Source organism: Thermobia domestica, chromosome 2 (assembly GCF_964235325.1).
Source record: "Thermobia domestica chromosome 2, izTheDome1.hap1.1, whole genome shotgun sequence".
NCBI lineage: Eukaryota > Metazoa > Arthropoda > Insecta > Zygentoma > Lepismatidae > Thermobia > Thermobia domestica.
The window spans coordinates 2,010,532-2,028,143 of NC_137455.1; the positions used below are offsets into that span (position 1 = coordinate 2,010,532).

Here is a 17,612-nt window from a genome sequence, read left to right on the forward strand (position 1 = left end):
AAACAAAGGTGATGCTGGTGTCAGTGAAGTGTCACGCTCATTTAAAAGAAACAAAACTTTTAAGTACAAGATAAGAATCAACGATATTCTTACTCCAGTTTGCAAAAATGTTTATACTACAAATCCACGAAGTTTCTTGGGATCGAGTTGCAAGGCTGACTAACTTAGTTCAGAATAAGCTTACCCTTTTGGAAAGGTACCTAGCAAAACAAAAAAATGAGCACCTAGTTAAGCTGAGTGACTACACTACAGGTTATGAAGATTTCTACGGCATCCTTCAGTGGCCAACTACAGAGGCCATGTGTAACGTAGACAGGGAATATTAAGATGAGTAGTTCAAGACAGACAGACATACATAGTAGTTTAGGAGGGAACCCTGTTCGCTTTCATAAGACACTGATAACGTGATTATCATTGTTACTATGGGTAATTCCTATTCTAATCATGTTCCGACTTTTCATTTGATATCCAAATACGTGAATATAGTTAATACCTTTGTGTTTGTCTTTTTGAAACAGAATACAATAGAAAGTGTTGTTACTTCGTACATTTTCTTTCGACACAACTTGTTTTATTGCAGAAACCCGTTAACTGAATTTTTTATATATTTTTCTATTAATTACGGAATAACTATTATAATCAAGTTACAGGCATCATCCAATTCGCGAGCAAGTTAACAAATACTCCAAATTTTGTGGAACCTTCAAATTTGTTATTATCAGAGATAGAATGTTTTTTTCGTTTTCCTAAAGTTTAAAAAAAATGCATTTAGCGGGTTTCTGAAATAAACGATTCAGTTAGAATCAAGAGTATAGGCCTATATTACCTATCTTTCCGCTACTAAGGAAAGCAAATTTTCGGTTATATTTGATGAGCTCTCGTACCTTCCTCATTTGATAATTTGAAGGTTGAAAGAGACCTTCTCTTCTTTTACTAAGCCTTATTTTTGTTTTAGAAACTGTTTGATATTCTTTATTTAAGACACCCATGATTAAACCTGAGATTGTTTTGGTTCTTCCCCATGTGAAAATATCTTTTTTAATTAATAAAAAATAGATTACTGAAACAAAGATAGAAACGTCCTAGTATTAAATAAAAGAAACTATTCTTAACTTTCAAATGAAAAGTATCTTTTATAGAATACTTATATCTGATTAGCACTTCACACTCACAACTGAAGTTCAAGCATAGATAAAAGTATAAACTGTAAAATTATTGTAAATTATACCTGTTTGGCTACGTGAGAATAGTATTTGATAAAGTGTGACAAAAACGTGAACCAATTTGGATAATAAACGCTAATTATGGAACTACTTTCTTTAAGAAATATGAAACAAACTTATTAACAACATTTTAAGAAGAAAAATACGAAACTTCTAATATGCAAAAGAATATTTAAAATATTATAGTTTAATGGCATTGTTTCAAAGTTAAAAGTATAAAAACTTAGTGTTGTGATTAGGCGTCAAGTCTTTAGCTCTGAATTTAATCTGAACTCTTGATAATTCAGTTACTTTTAACTGCCATTCCGATATCTCGATTGGTCAGTTCATGAAAATTTGAAAGAATGGATCTCTTTTAAGCAGGACTAACCTGAAAGAGCCCATGCCAAACGATTATGCAGTATGACGTAAGTTAAAATCTATTTTTACCTCTTAATTTTTTATTTTTCTCTTGCTTGGCTAAAATGTAAATCTTTTATTAACCCTCGCACTACCTCGGTATTTTTTGTAATAATAATAATAATAATAATAATAATAATAATAATAATAATAATAATAATAATAATAATAATAATAATAATAATAATAATAATAATAATAATTATTATTATTATTATTATTATTATTATTATTATTATTATTATTATTATTATTATTATTATTATTATTATTATTATTATTATTATTATTATTATTATTATTAAATCCTCAAGTACTGGTCAAATGTAAAACACTGTATATTAATGAAACTTTTTTCAACTTCTTTATAGGTTGCGTAAGTATTGCACAAGCCACGCCCAACACTTTGGACAGAGCTGTTGTAGAGGAAGGTGTTTTGAATCTTAACGGAGCAGGGCTCGTTCCCAACAATATATCACAAGTTAAATGCATTCTAAAAACTATCGACGGCAGAGAGGTAGAGTATTTTGTTCATTACTGACAAAAATATATTTTACTTAATATTTTGAGTTACTTAAACGTACAATGGAAAGTTTTGTTTGCAAATTTGTAATAATAGAAGAGATAAAAGGAAAGAAGGAGTATCTTTTTCATTTATTTATTTATTTATTACAATGATATTTGTTATTCAATAAATGTAAACATATACCTAGTATTGTATGGTGGGTCAAGGGATATTATTTTTCTACAGTGTTTCACAAATCCCACTGCTTGCTTATTCATGTAGGTCCGGATTACTTCTTCTACTTAGAGAACCACAGGTATACGGATCTTTCTTGCTAATAAAACTCTAACTGATCAACTGATATATATCTGTGTTACAGTTTCGGGTATGTAACATAGCCTTCCTCAGACACATTATGTAACATAGTCGAAACTATAACACAGATATATACTCAAAATATATATACTGCCTTGGTTAGTTAGAGTTTTATTAGCAATCTTGGACCTTTCTTCATCAAGTGCAAGGATCCTAAATTAAAGCTGGACAAAGGTATATCACTGTGTATTACAAGTGGTGATCATATTTAGAAGGAAAGTTTAGTACTCACCACAGACCAAATATTTCTCTAAGAAGTGCTTTCGGAAATAACGATTGTGTTTATTTTTCATAAATCAATATTTCATTAACAATACTATAATATAGCATGAGAAGTTTTTCTAGGAAGAATCCAGAGGAAGTTATTTACTTCTGAAGTTAAGTCCTTTACGGACGATTTTCTCAAAAATTGTTCAGTTGGTTTTGTTCTTATTTCATAAATAGATATTTGTCTAACAACCCTAGAATATGGCGTATTCATAAATAGATATTTCTCTAACCCAGCCCTAGAATATGGAATATTCATAAATAGATATTTCTCTAACAACCTAGAATATGTCGTATTCATAAATAGATATTTCTCTAACAACCTAGAATATGGTGTATTCATAAATAGATATTTCTCTAACAACCCTAGAATATCGTGTATTCATAAATAGATATTTCTCTAACAACTCTAGAATATGGCGTATTCATAAATAGGTATTTCCCTAACAACCCTAGAATATAGCGCAAATTATTTCATATGAAAAAAAATCCACAAGAGAGTAGTTTGCTGTTGAATGTGACTTTCTTCGAAAACAAAAAGTCTAAAAACGCCTAATATTTTGTTTACATTTCGTAAATAAATGTTTTTGTAGTTGCTGCAGCATAATAAGATTCAATTAAAGAAGTGAGAGCGAGAACGTTTGGTGTTTTTACTTTTTATTTTTATTTGCATTACATTTACAAGGATACAGTAGGAGAAACCCGCAGAATAGCTGAACATCGATTGTTTTATTGAAAGAAAATCAATTTCAGTTACGAAAATCATGAAGGTAAATAATTGAATACAATACAAACTTACTAGAGTGCACAGAGATATGCAAATATATAGTTACTTCAAATTCTGGTAATATTATAATTCCTTATATAGGGTGGGGGACAGGAAACGCATGGTTTTTAAACCGCTACTACTCAGCAACGAGTAGAGGTATTAACTTTAAACGACCGTTGGCAAACAGCTCAGACAATGTAGTTTCAGTCACTATGGAGCGTTGGAGCATAGAGCTTCGTATATTCGCCTTCGAACAGTTCTTTAGAAACAATAATTCTATGGTCACGGTTCAACGTCCTTTCTGTCGAAAGTTTAACGTCGAGTGTCGTGGTACAGTCCAAGATCGAAACACTATGCTCCCGTGAGTTGCAGCGTTCAGAAGTACTGGATCTGTGATGAAAAAGAAACCACATGGTCTTCCTCGTTCAGTTCGAACTCCGGAAAACGTAGACAGAGTGAAAAGGGCAGTTCTTGCGAGTTAGAAATGATCCGCTAGGTAACAGGCTGTACCATTGGGTATGTCACGTCGTTCGATTCATCGCATGATGATCTCAAATTTTATTTTTCATCACAGATCCCATATTTCTGAATGCTGCAACCCGTCGGTGTATAGTTTTCGATCTGAGACTGTACCTCGACGTTCGACATTAAAGTTTCCACGGAAAGGACGTTGAACCGTGACCATAGAATCATTGTTTCTAAAGATACACGATGCTCTACGTTCCAGTTGCTCCATAGCGACTGAAACTACATTGTCTCATCAACATCCCTACTCGTCACCGAGTACTAGCGGTTTAAAAAAAACATGCGTTTCCTCTGCTCCACTTTGTATGATACTGAGCAAAATAATAATCATAATAATTCATCTATGATTAAAAATGTTTTATTAAAATAAAATTGTAATATTTCAGAGGCTATATACGGCCTTCATCTTCAGAGTTTAATTAATATTAAATATTGTTGGACAGGTGGTGTGACATTATCATTTGAAATTTAATATGAAACAATTACGAGACATTAGTGCATTCATTTTCTACTGAATTCAGTGAATGGCATTAGTTAAATTAATATGTGAATATTTGAAAGAATTTTAGATATTAATGAAAGAGGAAACAACCAATTTTTTTAACGCACCAAATCCTCTGAAGATGTGAATTCTATAACGCACAAAGATTGAAAAAGTGACTGATTAGGCTGGGACTCGAAACCAGGACCTCCGGCATACCGTGCCAATCCCATCTCGAGAATGAAAGAGTGAGTGGCTGTTCCCGGAAGCGGACTGCATTTCGTAATGGTTAACGCATCGGTATGGTATACCTGAGGTCCCGGGTTTGAGTCTCAGTCCAGTCAGGCACTTTTTCACTCTTTGTGCGTTATTTAAAAGAATTAGTCATTACATATTTTATATACATTAATTCAGAGAAAAAGTAACATACAAGATGGAATGATTTCTGTGATTCCAGATTCACGATGTCCAAGAGTCTATCGTACAAGAAGATGTCTTAACATTGGAGTTTCTGTTGCCTCACACTGGAACGTACTACGTAAACTGTGAATCAGACGAGAATGAAATTCCTTCTGAAGGTGTCACCGTGAAGATAGTTGATAGCAAACAGCTGTCTGTTACTTCCATTAAACCAACGGTGGCGAAAGTGGACGAACCTATTGAGGTCAGTGGATTCTTCAGAAGTATATAGTTTAATTCATGTTCATCCTTTTAATACGTAATAGTTAGAGCATGTCAGAAGCATTAGTATATCGAATTGCAAAGCAGTGATGTAACTAGGGTGCGGGGGCAAACAGAGCTTGTGCCCTTGGAGCCGGGGGAGGGGGGGAAGCGCAAAACTAGGCAAGTATTTCTTTTCACTCTAAGGAAAGTATAGGAGATTTAGCAAACTAATGATCATAAAAAAATTACCTTAGAAACTTAACAGAACAAAAATGACTCAAAAACCTTAGAATGATATCCATAGAGCATAAGTTGGGTTCAAAGCTATCTTTTGAAGACATTGTAAAAACCTTTGCAACCAAAAGAGACCGCAAAATTAAATTTTAGTTCTAGTTTTTTTTTTTTTTTTTTTTTTATTCATTTAACTTACATCGATTTTAAGAGATTTATAAGATGTCCGAGTTTAATACTCGAGACAACAGGTTGACTGTTTATCGTAATTAAATATTCTGTTCTAAAGCAACAGACTGTTTCGTTCTACACATATACACATCTCAGTATAATTCAAAAATATGTATAATTTGCACTTATTATGATAAGACTATAAGAATATGTCAAGCATGATACTTTCAGACAATTTGACAATCAAACACCAATTAGTTTGGTGTCTTATATTGTACTAAAAATTAAATTATGTACTTACTGCAATTTTGAAATCAAGCTTGACCACTTCAAGAAAAAAAAAATGGAATAGGAGAATTACTGTGTGATGCCAATATCAGACGTAGTCGGGGAGTGTCTTGGTTTTGATGCGTAATGAAATATACATATATAATTCCATGTATCCGCCAATTCCCAGTTCTATCTGTTTTACCCACTAGGAATATAAATAGCATTAAATTTCTTTACTGCAAAATAATTCCCGAAAATAAAACAACCAGTACCGACAATTAACGTCCACACATCGACTGAGCGCGATAATTATCATAGAAGGGTAGAATAGGTTATCATCTGTTCCAAATCACTGCAAATCCCAATTTCAAATAACAACTAACAAACTTTATTTTTTGTAATTCAATAACAAATAACATGTACGCAATTTAATAACGAAAGTCCTCCTTGAAGTAAATCAATTCTCAAATATAACATCCAATGTGAAAAGTAACACACATTAACTTTTTTTTTCAAGGATTTGTTTAACACTCGAAGCTTTAGATATAAAATCCCCACTTTAAACGCAATAAAATACTTCTTATTGAAACGTTAAATAATATAGGAATGCTCTACCCAATATGAATGACCAAGGTTAGCTACTGTAATTTAAATTTATAGTTAAAAGTAAACATCAAAAGGTTTCTCGCAGATAGTCCAACCAAGGCATTTACTGGTTACGTAAGATGACAAATTCAAACTTTCTTTCCTTTATTTCTTTTCTTTTCTTTTCTTTTCTCATACAAGACAATAAGGAAGTGAAATGGAAGCAACTTAATTCTAATTTAACAAATTACCATACATACCAGAAACTATTACATTCATTTTCTTTCCTTTCTTATTTTTCCTTTTTTTATTTTCTTTCTTTAGTCTCCAAACCTGTTTTTCTTCCTGAGCAATTTAGTGGTCAGAATTCTGCTTCAGCCTCCTTACAGCCATAATACAATGGTTTCCTGTCTTCGTAATTTAAATTTCACCACCTCCATTTCACAATTCCCATTATGATGTTTCGAACTCTACTCCTTCAGTACCTAGGTGAAAATACGCCGTCCGCTGGCTGAGCAGCAAGCAGCTGGCTGCAGCGACAACTAGCGACATAGCGGAAAGCTCGCGCACTTCCACCAGAGGTATTACCAAGGTCATCCGGTTACGAGTATCTCACGAACCTATTGCCATTTTAAAACGGAGATTTTATTAACAAACATTTTACATATTTTTATTTTTTCGACCTAAACGCAACAGTTTGGTTGATCAAAGGAGAGGGGGGGGCACTGAGACGACTTCTTGACCCGGGCGACAACTAGCCTAGTTGTGTCGCTATTGCAAAGTACAAAAAGTAAATAAGCAGTAAATAACCAAATTACAAATTTTACATAACGTCAAAACAATAGCAGCAAAATGTAAATTAACAGTTTGTGACTTATTTCCTAGGTATTCATTAATACTATAATTATATCATATTATTGGCGCGAAAGGAGAGAAACTTCTTTTTACTCGATTTAGGCTTTCGTTTGTTTGGATGCTCCTGCAAGATGCGTGAACCGTTCTTAACTAAATTTGACATGGTGATTCAAGAGCGCCCGCTGAGTGTGTACGGGGTCATATGTTCCGATTGGATATACCATTGAGGAATAATCACCGAAAGACAGGATGTCCATAGACCTAACCTTGGAAAAGCATTTAGCATACGAATTCTCATTGTAAACAATGGGAAGTAGAATTTTCAGCATTAGAAATAGGCCGAAGCCCTTTTCAATTTTGTTCTGCGAACAGAATTTTTCAAAGCCATTATGTTTTTCGCTGATATGCCAAATTCAACTATTTGCATGCCATGTTCGTTCACGAAAACAATTGATGCAATAAAAAATTCTATGAATAATCAATAAATATCGATTGCTTCGCTTCAAATTTGCAACTATTGTATACCTAGTTATTATTTGACGAGAAAAATGGCCAAAGATGAGACAATTAGAAACCGATACATCTCATCGAGCTGAAAAGAAATTATGTAGATAACCCTAAATCCTTATGCGTAGTTTTCAAGAAAAATAAATCATTTCGAAAACTAAAAAAAATGATGCAGTATAATAATCGCAAGACCTATTAAGATTAAACTGATGGATCTTTCTATTACAATACTGTGATGGAAATTAAACTTATGTATATTAAATTATGTATTTTTGTTGTAAATGTACTATTTTGTATTTGAAAAGAAAAAAAAGCAAAACTCGTTTCCTAGAAAGTCAGAGAAACCAAAAGTAATAAATAAGAGTGACAGTATCAAAATAATATATGAAAATAGAAAAACAAACAGGTGAAAACCAAAAACCGATGTGTATATGAACTGTCTCCGACATGAACAAAAAATCTTGTCTTGCTCAGACGATCGGTCAGTTTTCTCTCATCTGGCGATAGTCTGTAGTACGTTGGAAGGACCTAGAGGCTTAGGACGAGCAGAATGACATTCAGTTATCAGGGATCAGCATCCTTACTTCAGTAAGTTATGCCTCTGCTTAAAGAAGTTCTGAGAATGCAGAGGTCTTCCGCCGACAGCACTATTGTCTTTATGCACAAATTTCATGCTTGTTAAGACTTGTGTATTACACATACAATTGTAAGATGATTTTAAAACTATTTGTGTAGGTTCCATTTTATTCCTATGTATTTGCTTTATCAGAATTCATAGAAGACGCATCAGAATTTTTAGGTAAATTAAATAGGCATCTAAACGTTATCTATGTAATTCCTTGTTATGAATTTTCCGCCATTCTCCATTCCCGTTCCTCTTGGGTCCGAATATTCGTCTCAAGATCTTGTTCTCAAATACTTTCAGTCTATGTTCTTCCCTCAGAGTAAGCGACTATGTTTCGCAACCATATAGAACAACAGGCATGATTATCGTTTTAAGCTTCATATTCCTTGACAGAATTCGTGACGACAGGAGATTTTGAACTCAATAATAACACGACTTCCCTGCTTTTAGTCGATATTTAATTATCAATGAAATTGTATATTTTTAAAAATACTTTGGTGATCTGTTGGTTCCATCAGAAACAAAACTTTCAAATTATATATATATATATATATATATATATATATATATATATATATATATATATATATATATATAGTAATAATGGTAACTGTATATCATGTCAGCCATATCTAATACCAAATCCATATAATAAGCTTCAATAATTGTAATTTTATTGTTACAAAGCCCGTAAGTTCGCGACTCAGACTGTAAAGCAAGTTAGGGAAATTTGCGGAAAAAGAATCTACATTTATTCGCTTGTATAGTAGAATCGCTCGTGAATGAAGTTTTTGTAATACGCCACAAAAAATCTTCTTGCATTTCACGTGGTTTTGAAGAAAATAGTATCGATTAATTTTTTAATCGTTACGAATATTTTTAATGATTATTAATTAAAAAGTTAATTTCTGCAAAATATCATTGGTTAAATTTAAAATTATCGAAAATTTTAACGGATTAATTACAAGCATGGTTATTACACAAATTTACACACATGGAGGACTTTCACTTTCTTGTAAAAGATAAATGATTTAGGAAACTATTCGTTATTCGTATTGTTTATTTGTGTTGACAAGTCGAAATTTACATGCGAACTTCAACTAGTTCTATAATTTAACAGAGAGGTCATTGCTATTATACAATCAACAATCATATTTTATTGGGCTTCTTGTTACTATATATATATATATATATATATATATATATATATATATATATATGCTGTATTGTACTCTTCTACCTTGATATGTAACAATCCTCTATTTTTCAGGTTGTCCTGACAGTACCAAACGTGACAGAAGGCGATAATCTTCTTTGTTTTGTCTACGAGAGTGGTGTTGTTGTTATCATTCCAACGAAGAGCGTGAGAAATGGCCAAGTGACATGTTCTCAATATATCCCAAGAAGAGCGTTAGTCATTGAATTTGGAGTAGCTGCTTCAGATGACGCTGCCGAAGATAGGTACGTCATATTATCATTTAGAAACTGCTGTATTAAGAAAACTATCTTTTATTTTCTTTTTTTATCCCCCAAACCAGGCGGAATGTGGGGTAATCATTAGTTTTCTTTGTTTTTTTTTTGTTTTTTTTTTTGTTTGGTTGCTTTTTGAAGTTTAGCGTTCCTTTTTAGTATCAAGGCTATATGAGACATGGGTTTACTTAAATAATTAACATTTTTCTAACCAGAGTACATACTTATCTATTAAAATTAAAATAAGACGTAACAGTTTCAATAACGTAACGCTATCTTCATCAGACGTTAATTGGTATATATATGTTCATATTAATGTAGGTAATACAAACATCATAATATTAAGTTACTGATATACGATTTTAATTGTTCCTCTTATGACAGTAAATCCCTGCCACACACTTAAGTAACATGAGGAATTTCTTCATCTCCTCTTTAAACCTCTTAAACATTAAAAATATTCACTTTTGACAATTTTTCTGTGGGTTAGTCCAGAAAAGCTACGATTATGCCAAATTTCAACTTTCCACGTCAACCCGAAGTACCCGTTATTTTATGTGAGTTCATATAGTTCTATATATAGTTAGGATATATAATAAAAATAGTTATAATGTAAAATTTTCATATATTTAAAATATTTAAAATGTAATTGGCCCTAGGACCGTTCCTTGTGGCATTCACTTCGAAAGTTTCCAATTTTGGACAGTATATTTTATGTTACCTAAATAGCTACATTCCTCAAGCGTATATAGCAGAATTTTGTGTTATATTGTATCAAAATATAAATGTTATTATGGTTAAAAGAAATATGAAATTTTAAAATGAAACAGTAAAGTATAACAATATTCTTATATATTAATACCAATAATAAACATAAACAGCTCCAAATTGGCGTTTCTGATACTGTACATGGCATACGTCCTTATGTCAAACGAATTAAAGAATCGGGTTTCGGTTAAAAGAATCACCAAATTACTACGATTTGCTCTTAAACATAATAAAACGAAGCATAAGAAGTTAAGCCTAAAATATACCTTTTAAATTTACAGATACTGCGTTCGCCAATTGTAGTTTTTTCTTTTTTTTCTTTTCTTTTTTTTTTTTTTTTTTTTGTAACTATCATTAATTTTTCTATTTGTTTATAAAATAATTGCTTCCAATCATTAATTTCTCAAGTTTTGTTGTGGAAAAAGAAAAGAAAAACAGATGGAATCAATGTATTACGAGTACAGTTGGCGCATATTTTAGCAAATAAGAAGGGTACCCTCAATTTTTATTCCTAGTGTATTTCGTTACTTGTTAGAGCACCTTCTTTTCTCGGTCAACCGGAAGCATGGCGGCTTAGTGGTACAGCGCTCAGCTATGGTTTGTTTGTAGCGAACAACATTTTGTTTTTCTCAAGGTTCTTCCGTTTCCTCTCACATTATCATTCCACCAATTATTTTCTACTCATTCACTTCCTTTAATCAATCTACAGGTCATAATCGTGTGATGGAAAACTTAAAGATTTCATTTAAAAACAATGAGTCGATCAAATATCTGAAAATTGAAATCGCTATGAATCGCAATACATAACTTCCTACAACAATTAGTATTTAGTTTAAACTAGTTTACCAAATAATAATAATAATAATAATAATAATAATAATAATAATAATAATAATAATAATAATAATAATAATAATAATAATAATAATAATAATAATAATAAAATAAAAACTAACAAGAAACTAACAAAACTAGTTTACAAGAAACTTTCGCAGATCATTATTAATTTGTGACCTTCCAAACGATCTTAATGACGAAATACAGTTTTTATATAAAATAGAACATTAAAAAATTGTTACACGTTGCGAATCTATTCTTTTTACTGTGAAAAACAAGCATCTTTTTATCTTTAACAAAAATGTTCATTGCCACAATACAAGGCAAGGTAGTGACACATTTGTAATGCATCAAAAATATGCTAATATAAGCAAAACCGTGTACATGAATTGTGTCAGATTGTATAATAAACTTCCTCTGTACTTGAAAAATATGACCAATGTTTTCATTCTTGGTAAGACGTTATATAATCTACTCGTTGAAAAGTGCTATAAAGAATATTTAAATGATTCATTAAGTGAAGAGTTGGTAACAGATACTCGTGAGTACATGCCTGGTGTGGTACAAACAGTTACCTAATTACGATGTAAATGGTCATGTTTTTATACTTAATATATCCTATTATGTGGTTTTGTAAAAAACTAAATACATGGAAGTGCGTCGGGACCGGAATACAGCAAACTATGGATGCGTTAAAATATTAAATAATACTTTTGATAAAGTGGGTAGTTTCAAATACCTAGGATCAATATTAACAGAGGAAAATCATATTCACGGAGAAATTAAATGTCGACTAAAAGCAGGGAATTCGTGTTACTATTCGGTTCAAAAATCTCTTGTCGTCGCGAATTCTGTCGATAAATTTGAAGCTTAAAATATACAAAACGGTAATCATGCCTGTTGTTCTGTATGGCTGCGAAACATGGTCACTTACTCTGAGGGAAGAACATAGACTGAAAGTATTTGAGAACAAGATCCTGAGACGAATATTCGGACCCAAGAGGAACGGGAATGGGGAATGGCGGAAACTTCATAACGAGGAACTACATAATTTATATGGTTTACCCAACATTGTTAGGGTCGTGAAGTCTAGGAGGCTTAGGTGGGCGGGTCATGTAGCTAGAATGGAAGAAAGTAGAAACGCTTTCAAAGCCTTGACAGGAAGACCAATCGGAAAACGACCATTAGGAAGACCTAGGCGCAGATGGGAGGACAATATTAAGATGGATCTCGCAGAGATTGGAATACAAAGTAGAAACTGGATGCAGTTAGCTAAGGATAGAAGTCAGTGGAGAGCTTTTGTGAACGCGGCATTGAACCTCCGGGTTCCATAGGCCATAGAGTTAGTTAGTTAGTTATTATGTGGTTTTGTATTTTAGAAAGATGCGTGATGTATATCTCTGGTACTTGACAATATACTATTTTTTTCTGACAACTGTAATGCTTACATGAGAATTTCTCATGCATTGTAAGCTAATGAAGCAGGCAAATAAATGAAATGAAATTAAAATGAAACACGTAGATCGGTGAAAGCCCCTAAAACAGTTATTCCCAAAGAAGCAAAACCTTGGATAAAAATTCCTTACTTTTCACAAGTATCGACACAAATTCAACGTGTTCTTGCAAAACATAACATATCTGCTTTTAGTATCCCCCCAAAAAGTCTACAAAAACATCTCACCAAATTTAAATCCGGTCCACTAAATAAATCAGGTATTTATCGCGTTCAATGCGAATATGACTCATCATATATAGGCCAAAGAAACGCAATATTAATACCCGGATTAAAGAACATATTAGAAAATCAAAAAAGTTACAATAAGAGGAGATGTCGGGATTGGCGTTTCATTTAAAATAACATACATATGATATAAAACAGGTTAATGTAATAGATTCAGCAAAAACAAAGAAACAACGGTTGATTAAAGAATCATTCTTTATTCGTAAATATAAGCCTACTTTAAATCTAGATATTGGCAACATTGATAGAATTTGGTTACCTACCATGTATGTTTTGAATCTGGCAATAGGGACGTAACACAGACATCGCGCTTCCTTTGATTCAGTTCACTCTTTTGCGCTTTGGTCTGCTCGTAATATTTCAAGATCCATTCTTTACGTTACATTTATTTAGTGGTATGTATCCCTTGTTTTACACCTTTTATCTCCTATCCGGTTTTATCCTTGTTATCTTGCCACTGAAGACGGAACCAGCTGGCGTTCCGAAACGTATTCGAAATATTTAGACTTCCCAAGGGAGAATTCATTGATGAGTAACCAATTTCAGGACACAGAACTAATTCTTAGAAACTCAAACTCGATATATAATACAAAACTGACTGTGAAATACTACAAACTACATATTTACACAAGCACTACAAAATTTATGTATTTATTTGTTTCAAATCACATGATCCTAGCATGTGATATGTTAAGATGATGAAAACAAATAACGGGATAGATCAGAATAACCGAACTAACCCAGGGCAGTAACTTAGAGGAATAAAAGAAAAGTCTAAAGAATGAACAAATAGGAATATGATAATATAGATGGAAGGTTAGAAAGTAAAAGAAATTGAACTCCTGATACTATAGTCTAGAAGAGCTGGTCGTAAGTGGCCAGATAGCGCATATTCAACTGAGTGATTTGCGGCCAATGTATAAGCTTTCTAGTTTGGAATTCACTTCGTCTATGTAGCTGTGCAACTTCTTTATGATCCTGTCAACAATAAAAATTCTCTGCTCCCACCGGCATAATCAGATCTAGTAAACGTGCTCTGCGGAAGATATTGTAAAGTTCTGCTTGTACATTGGTAGGTAGAGCATACGTAGAGCGAATTACAATCCGCAATCGTTTTCCCATTACAAGCTTTTATTACAAAATCAACTATAATCAGTATATTACAAATATCATTATAATGTAAATTCTTTATACTGGTTAAAGAGAGGTGATGCAAGACCCGAGCAGCCTAGGACAGGATCCACAGAGCTCCGAAGCAAGCTAGGTGGATTGGAATTTGAGGATTCCCAATGCACCAGGCAAGCAGAGAGGAGATTAAGAGTCACAGAGCTCCGAAGCAAGCTAGGTGACTGAGATTAGAGTTCCAACAAAGCTCCGAGCAAGCTTAATGGGAAGAAAGGAAGCCTAGAGTTCCGAACAAACTAGAAGCTTTGTGTTAAGTGTCTCCTAGAGCTCCAAAGCAAGCTAAAGCAGGAGTGACCAGTCCCAGACTGATAGAAGTCGCTGAAGTCCTCTCGGTTATATAGGTTTCCCTGATGAGGCGGTAGTGTTGGTGGTGTCCTCGCCCTCTGTAGCTATAGTAATCCATAGTAAGATGATTGATGTTTGTAAATAGAAACACATGTCTGTTGTTTGTAAACACAAACATGCCGGATATTACAATATAGTAGACAAATTTTCTTTTTAATTTGTATTTACTTTTGCTTTATTTCTTGTTTACATTCTTTTAATAGGTTTTTTAACAATGTTTCCTCTTTCTTCATCTTTCTGATTTCTTTTAAGGTACTACGAATCTCAAATAAATAATTTTATTATTTTCTGTTCCAGAGAGTATCATGGCGCAGTGGGAACCGTTAACATTACGGCTCCTGCTCCCAAAGTAGTGACCACTTCCTTTTCAAGTGATTTGAGACAAGTATGGATTGATTTTAATCAAAATGTAGATGGACCGTCAACATGTCACGAAATATTTAACGCCACTACTGTTACAAGATTAGGCGAAGGTCTGTAAGCTGTTTATCTTTCTTTCTTATTGAGGAAGAGTTAATTATTTTATAGATGAAAACTCACGGTTTCCAACAAAGCTTACTTTACTTCTTTCGTACAATTTGATCTTTAAAAATTTATGCTTACCTAGATAAACCCAGTACATAAGTAAAATAATTCTTAAGTATTCAAATAACATCATATCATTATATACAATCCATATTATCTAGGTAAAAACCTAAAACTCAAAAGAATTCCAAAATAAATTCATTGTATAATATTCAAATTACTGGATCAACTATCAGAACACTATAAAAATATTACAATACATATAATAAAATTCACGAACTTTAAGTGTTTTATAATATAGCTAAATACAAAAAATCAAATCTAAGCTAATATTGGATCTTATACTTTCTCCTGTAATATATATAACGTGCTGCTTCAATCATTTATGCAATATTTTTTTCTATTTTCGATATGGCTAAAATTGATGTAATTGTGTAGCCTGTTTTTCCGTGACTGATATATTACACATACAATATATCATTATTGTAAAGGTAACCAAGAAAGTTCTGTCGCTTTTTCACCCACCACCTTCGAACATCGATATGTCACCTAAGACGTACCTGGAAGATTAAAATTAGTCCCGATCAGCGTTGACGACCTTCTGCCAATGTTCTGGAAGGACATGGATGCCATCGTGATAGAACTTGGTGCACCGTGACGCGAAGAAAGTATCAAGTGCATTTTGCACCTCTACTAGGGACTTAAACTGGTGACCTCTAAGTGAGTGTCCAAGGAATGAAACAGCTGATAATCGGACGGTGCAATGTCTGGGGAGTATAGCGGATGCAATAGTGTTTCCAATCCAAGGCGTAGAATGGTGTCCCGGGTCATTCTAGCCACATGGGGCTTAGCATTGTCCTGTAACAGAAGGACCCTTTTGCGATTCAAAAGTGCTGGCTCCAGAGTTTTGAGTTTTTCTTGAACACAGCTAAACTGATGATAGTACACAGTTTCATTGATGCTCTGACCAGCTGGTGGCAGTTCCCGATGCTCGATGCCGCGAGCAGTCCACCAATCACACAAGAGAACCTTCTGGTCCAGTGCTGGTTTCAGCTGTTTTGGAACCGGTTCAGTGGATGCTAACCAATGATGACTGCATCATGGAGATTCGTACACAACCCACTTCTCATCACATTCAACACCTTTTCCAGAAATGGCTCCTCCTTAGATAAAACAGCAAAGAAACACAGATGTCTGCTCGCGTTGCCTTCTGGTCCGGAGTCAAATCATGTGGGACCCTCGACCCAACCTGTAGTGCTTCCGAATGGTTTCTCCACTCACACTGAATTGTAGTCCCAGTTCCTCATATGTATGGCCATTGTTCGCCTCAATTGTTGCCTGAAGATGTTCATTTTGTACATGTGTTGGTCGTCCGGCTTGTGGTGCGTCTTCGAGTGTTTCGTCAGCGTCCTTAAACTTGTTGAACTACCGCTGCACTGTCTGCGTAGTCACGACACCCTCACCAAAAACCTGGCATACCTTCCACCCCCTGCAGCGGCGTTTGACCCCAGTTTGAACTCGTACAGCATACACGCCCTTATGATGCTCTTGTGATATGATTTGGACTATTAACTGTGTATTTTTTAAAAAAATGAGAAGAATAAACAGGGAGAGCAAGATATAACCAATGACTGATATAGAGCACTTGTTTTTTTTTTCTTTTCCCAGAAGAGGGACTATTAAATGTGTATAAAAAAAGAAAGAGAGAGAATTTAGTATATTGTAAAAATAGGTTTAAGTAATACTTCCTGAAAAAATAGGAAATTTACACTTTCTGGGAAGCAAAGACTTCTAAGATTAGTGTAAGTCAAAAACAAAAACAAATACAGGTATGAGTACAACAGGTGAAAGGTAAAACGATATATATAAACTGGGTGCAACACAAACAAAAGGAGGAGAGATAGAGACTTGTTCATATTGGATTGTTGTTGAGTATTCAGAATCATAGTAATTCTCTATTTAAGAGCGAAGATGGATAAGGCTGTACTACCTTCTAATCTCTTTCCGTAAGTTGAACCTTAGTTTTGGTTATAGAAAAGAGAACAAATTTATAAGGAGTTTATATGCCAGGAGGTCTCCCTCCGTACAGGTTTTTAATTTAAAATTAAGATGTAAATATGTACTAAAAATTTTCTTGTATGTTAGCATAAAGAAAATAGAAAAAATGCATCTAACTTTTTTCTTTTATTTCTACCAATAGATACAATCTATTTCAGTATTTGGTAATTATCCATTCGCTACTTAAATTGTCTAAGTATTTATTTATGTCTCAGAAATTAACTAAACTTAA

The 17,612-nt window shown here is 33.3% G+C and overlaps 1 protein-coding gene across 1 annotated transcript in view; it reads left to right on the forward strand.

Annotated features, from left to right (window-relative positions):
• The window catches only part of LOC145669808 (uncharacterized), a 330,876-nt gene that overhangs the window by 228,939 nt on the left and 84,325 nt on the right, over positions 1-17,612 (forward strand). Inside the window, exons 18-21 of the mRNA XM_081738154.1 lie at positions 1,994-2,139; positions 5,002-5,208; positions 9,722-9,912; positions 15,095-15,270. Of these exons, the coding sequence (XP_081594280.1) occupies positions 1,994-2,139; positions 5,002-5,208; positions 9,722-9,912; positions 15,095-15,270 (720 nt within the window). The remainder of the gene's footprint in view (positions 1-1,993; positions 2,140-5,001; positions 5,209-9,721; positions 9,913-15,094; positions 15,271-17,612) is intronic.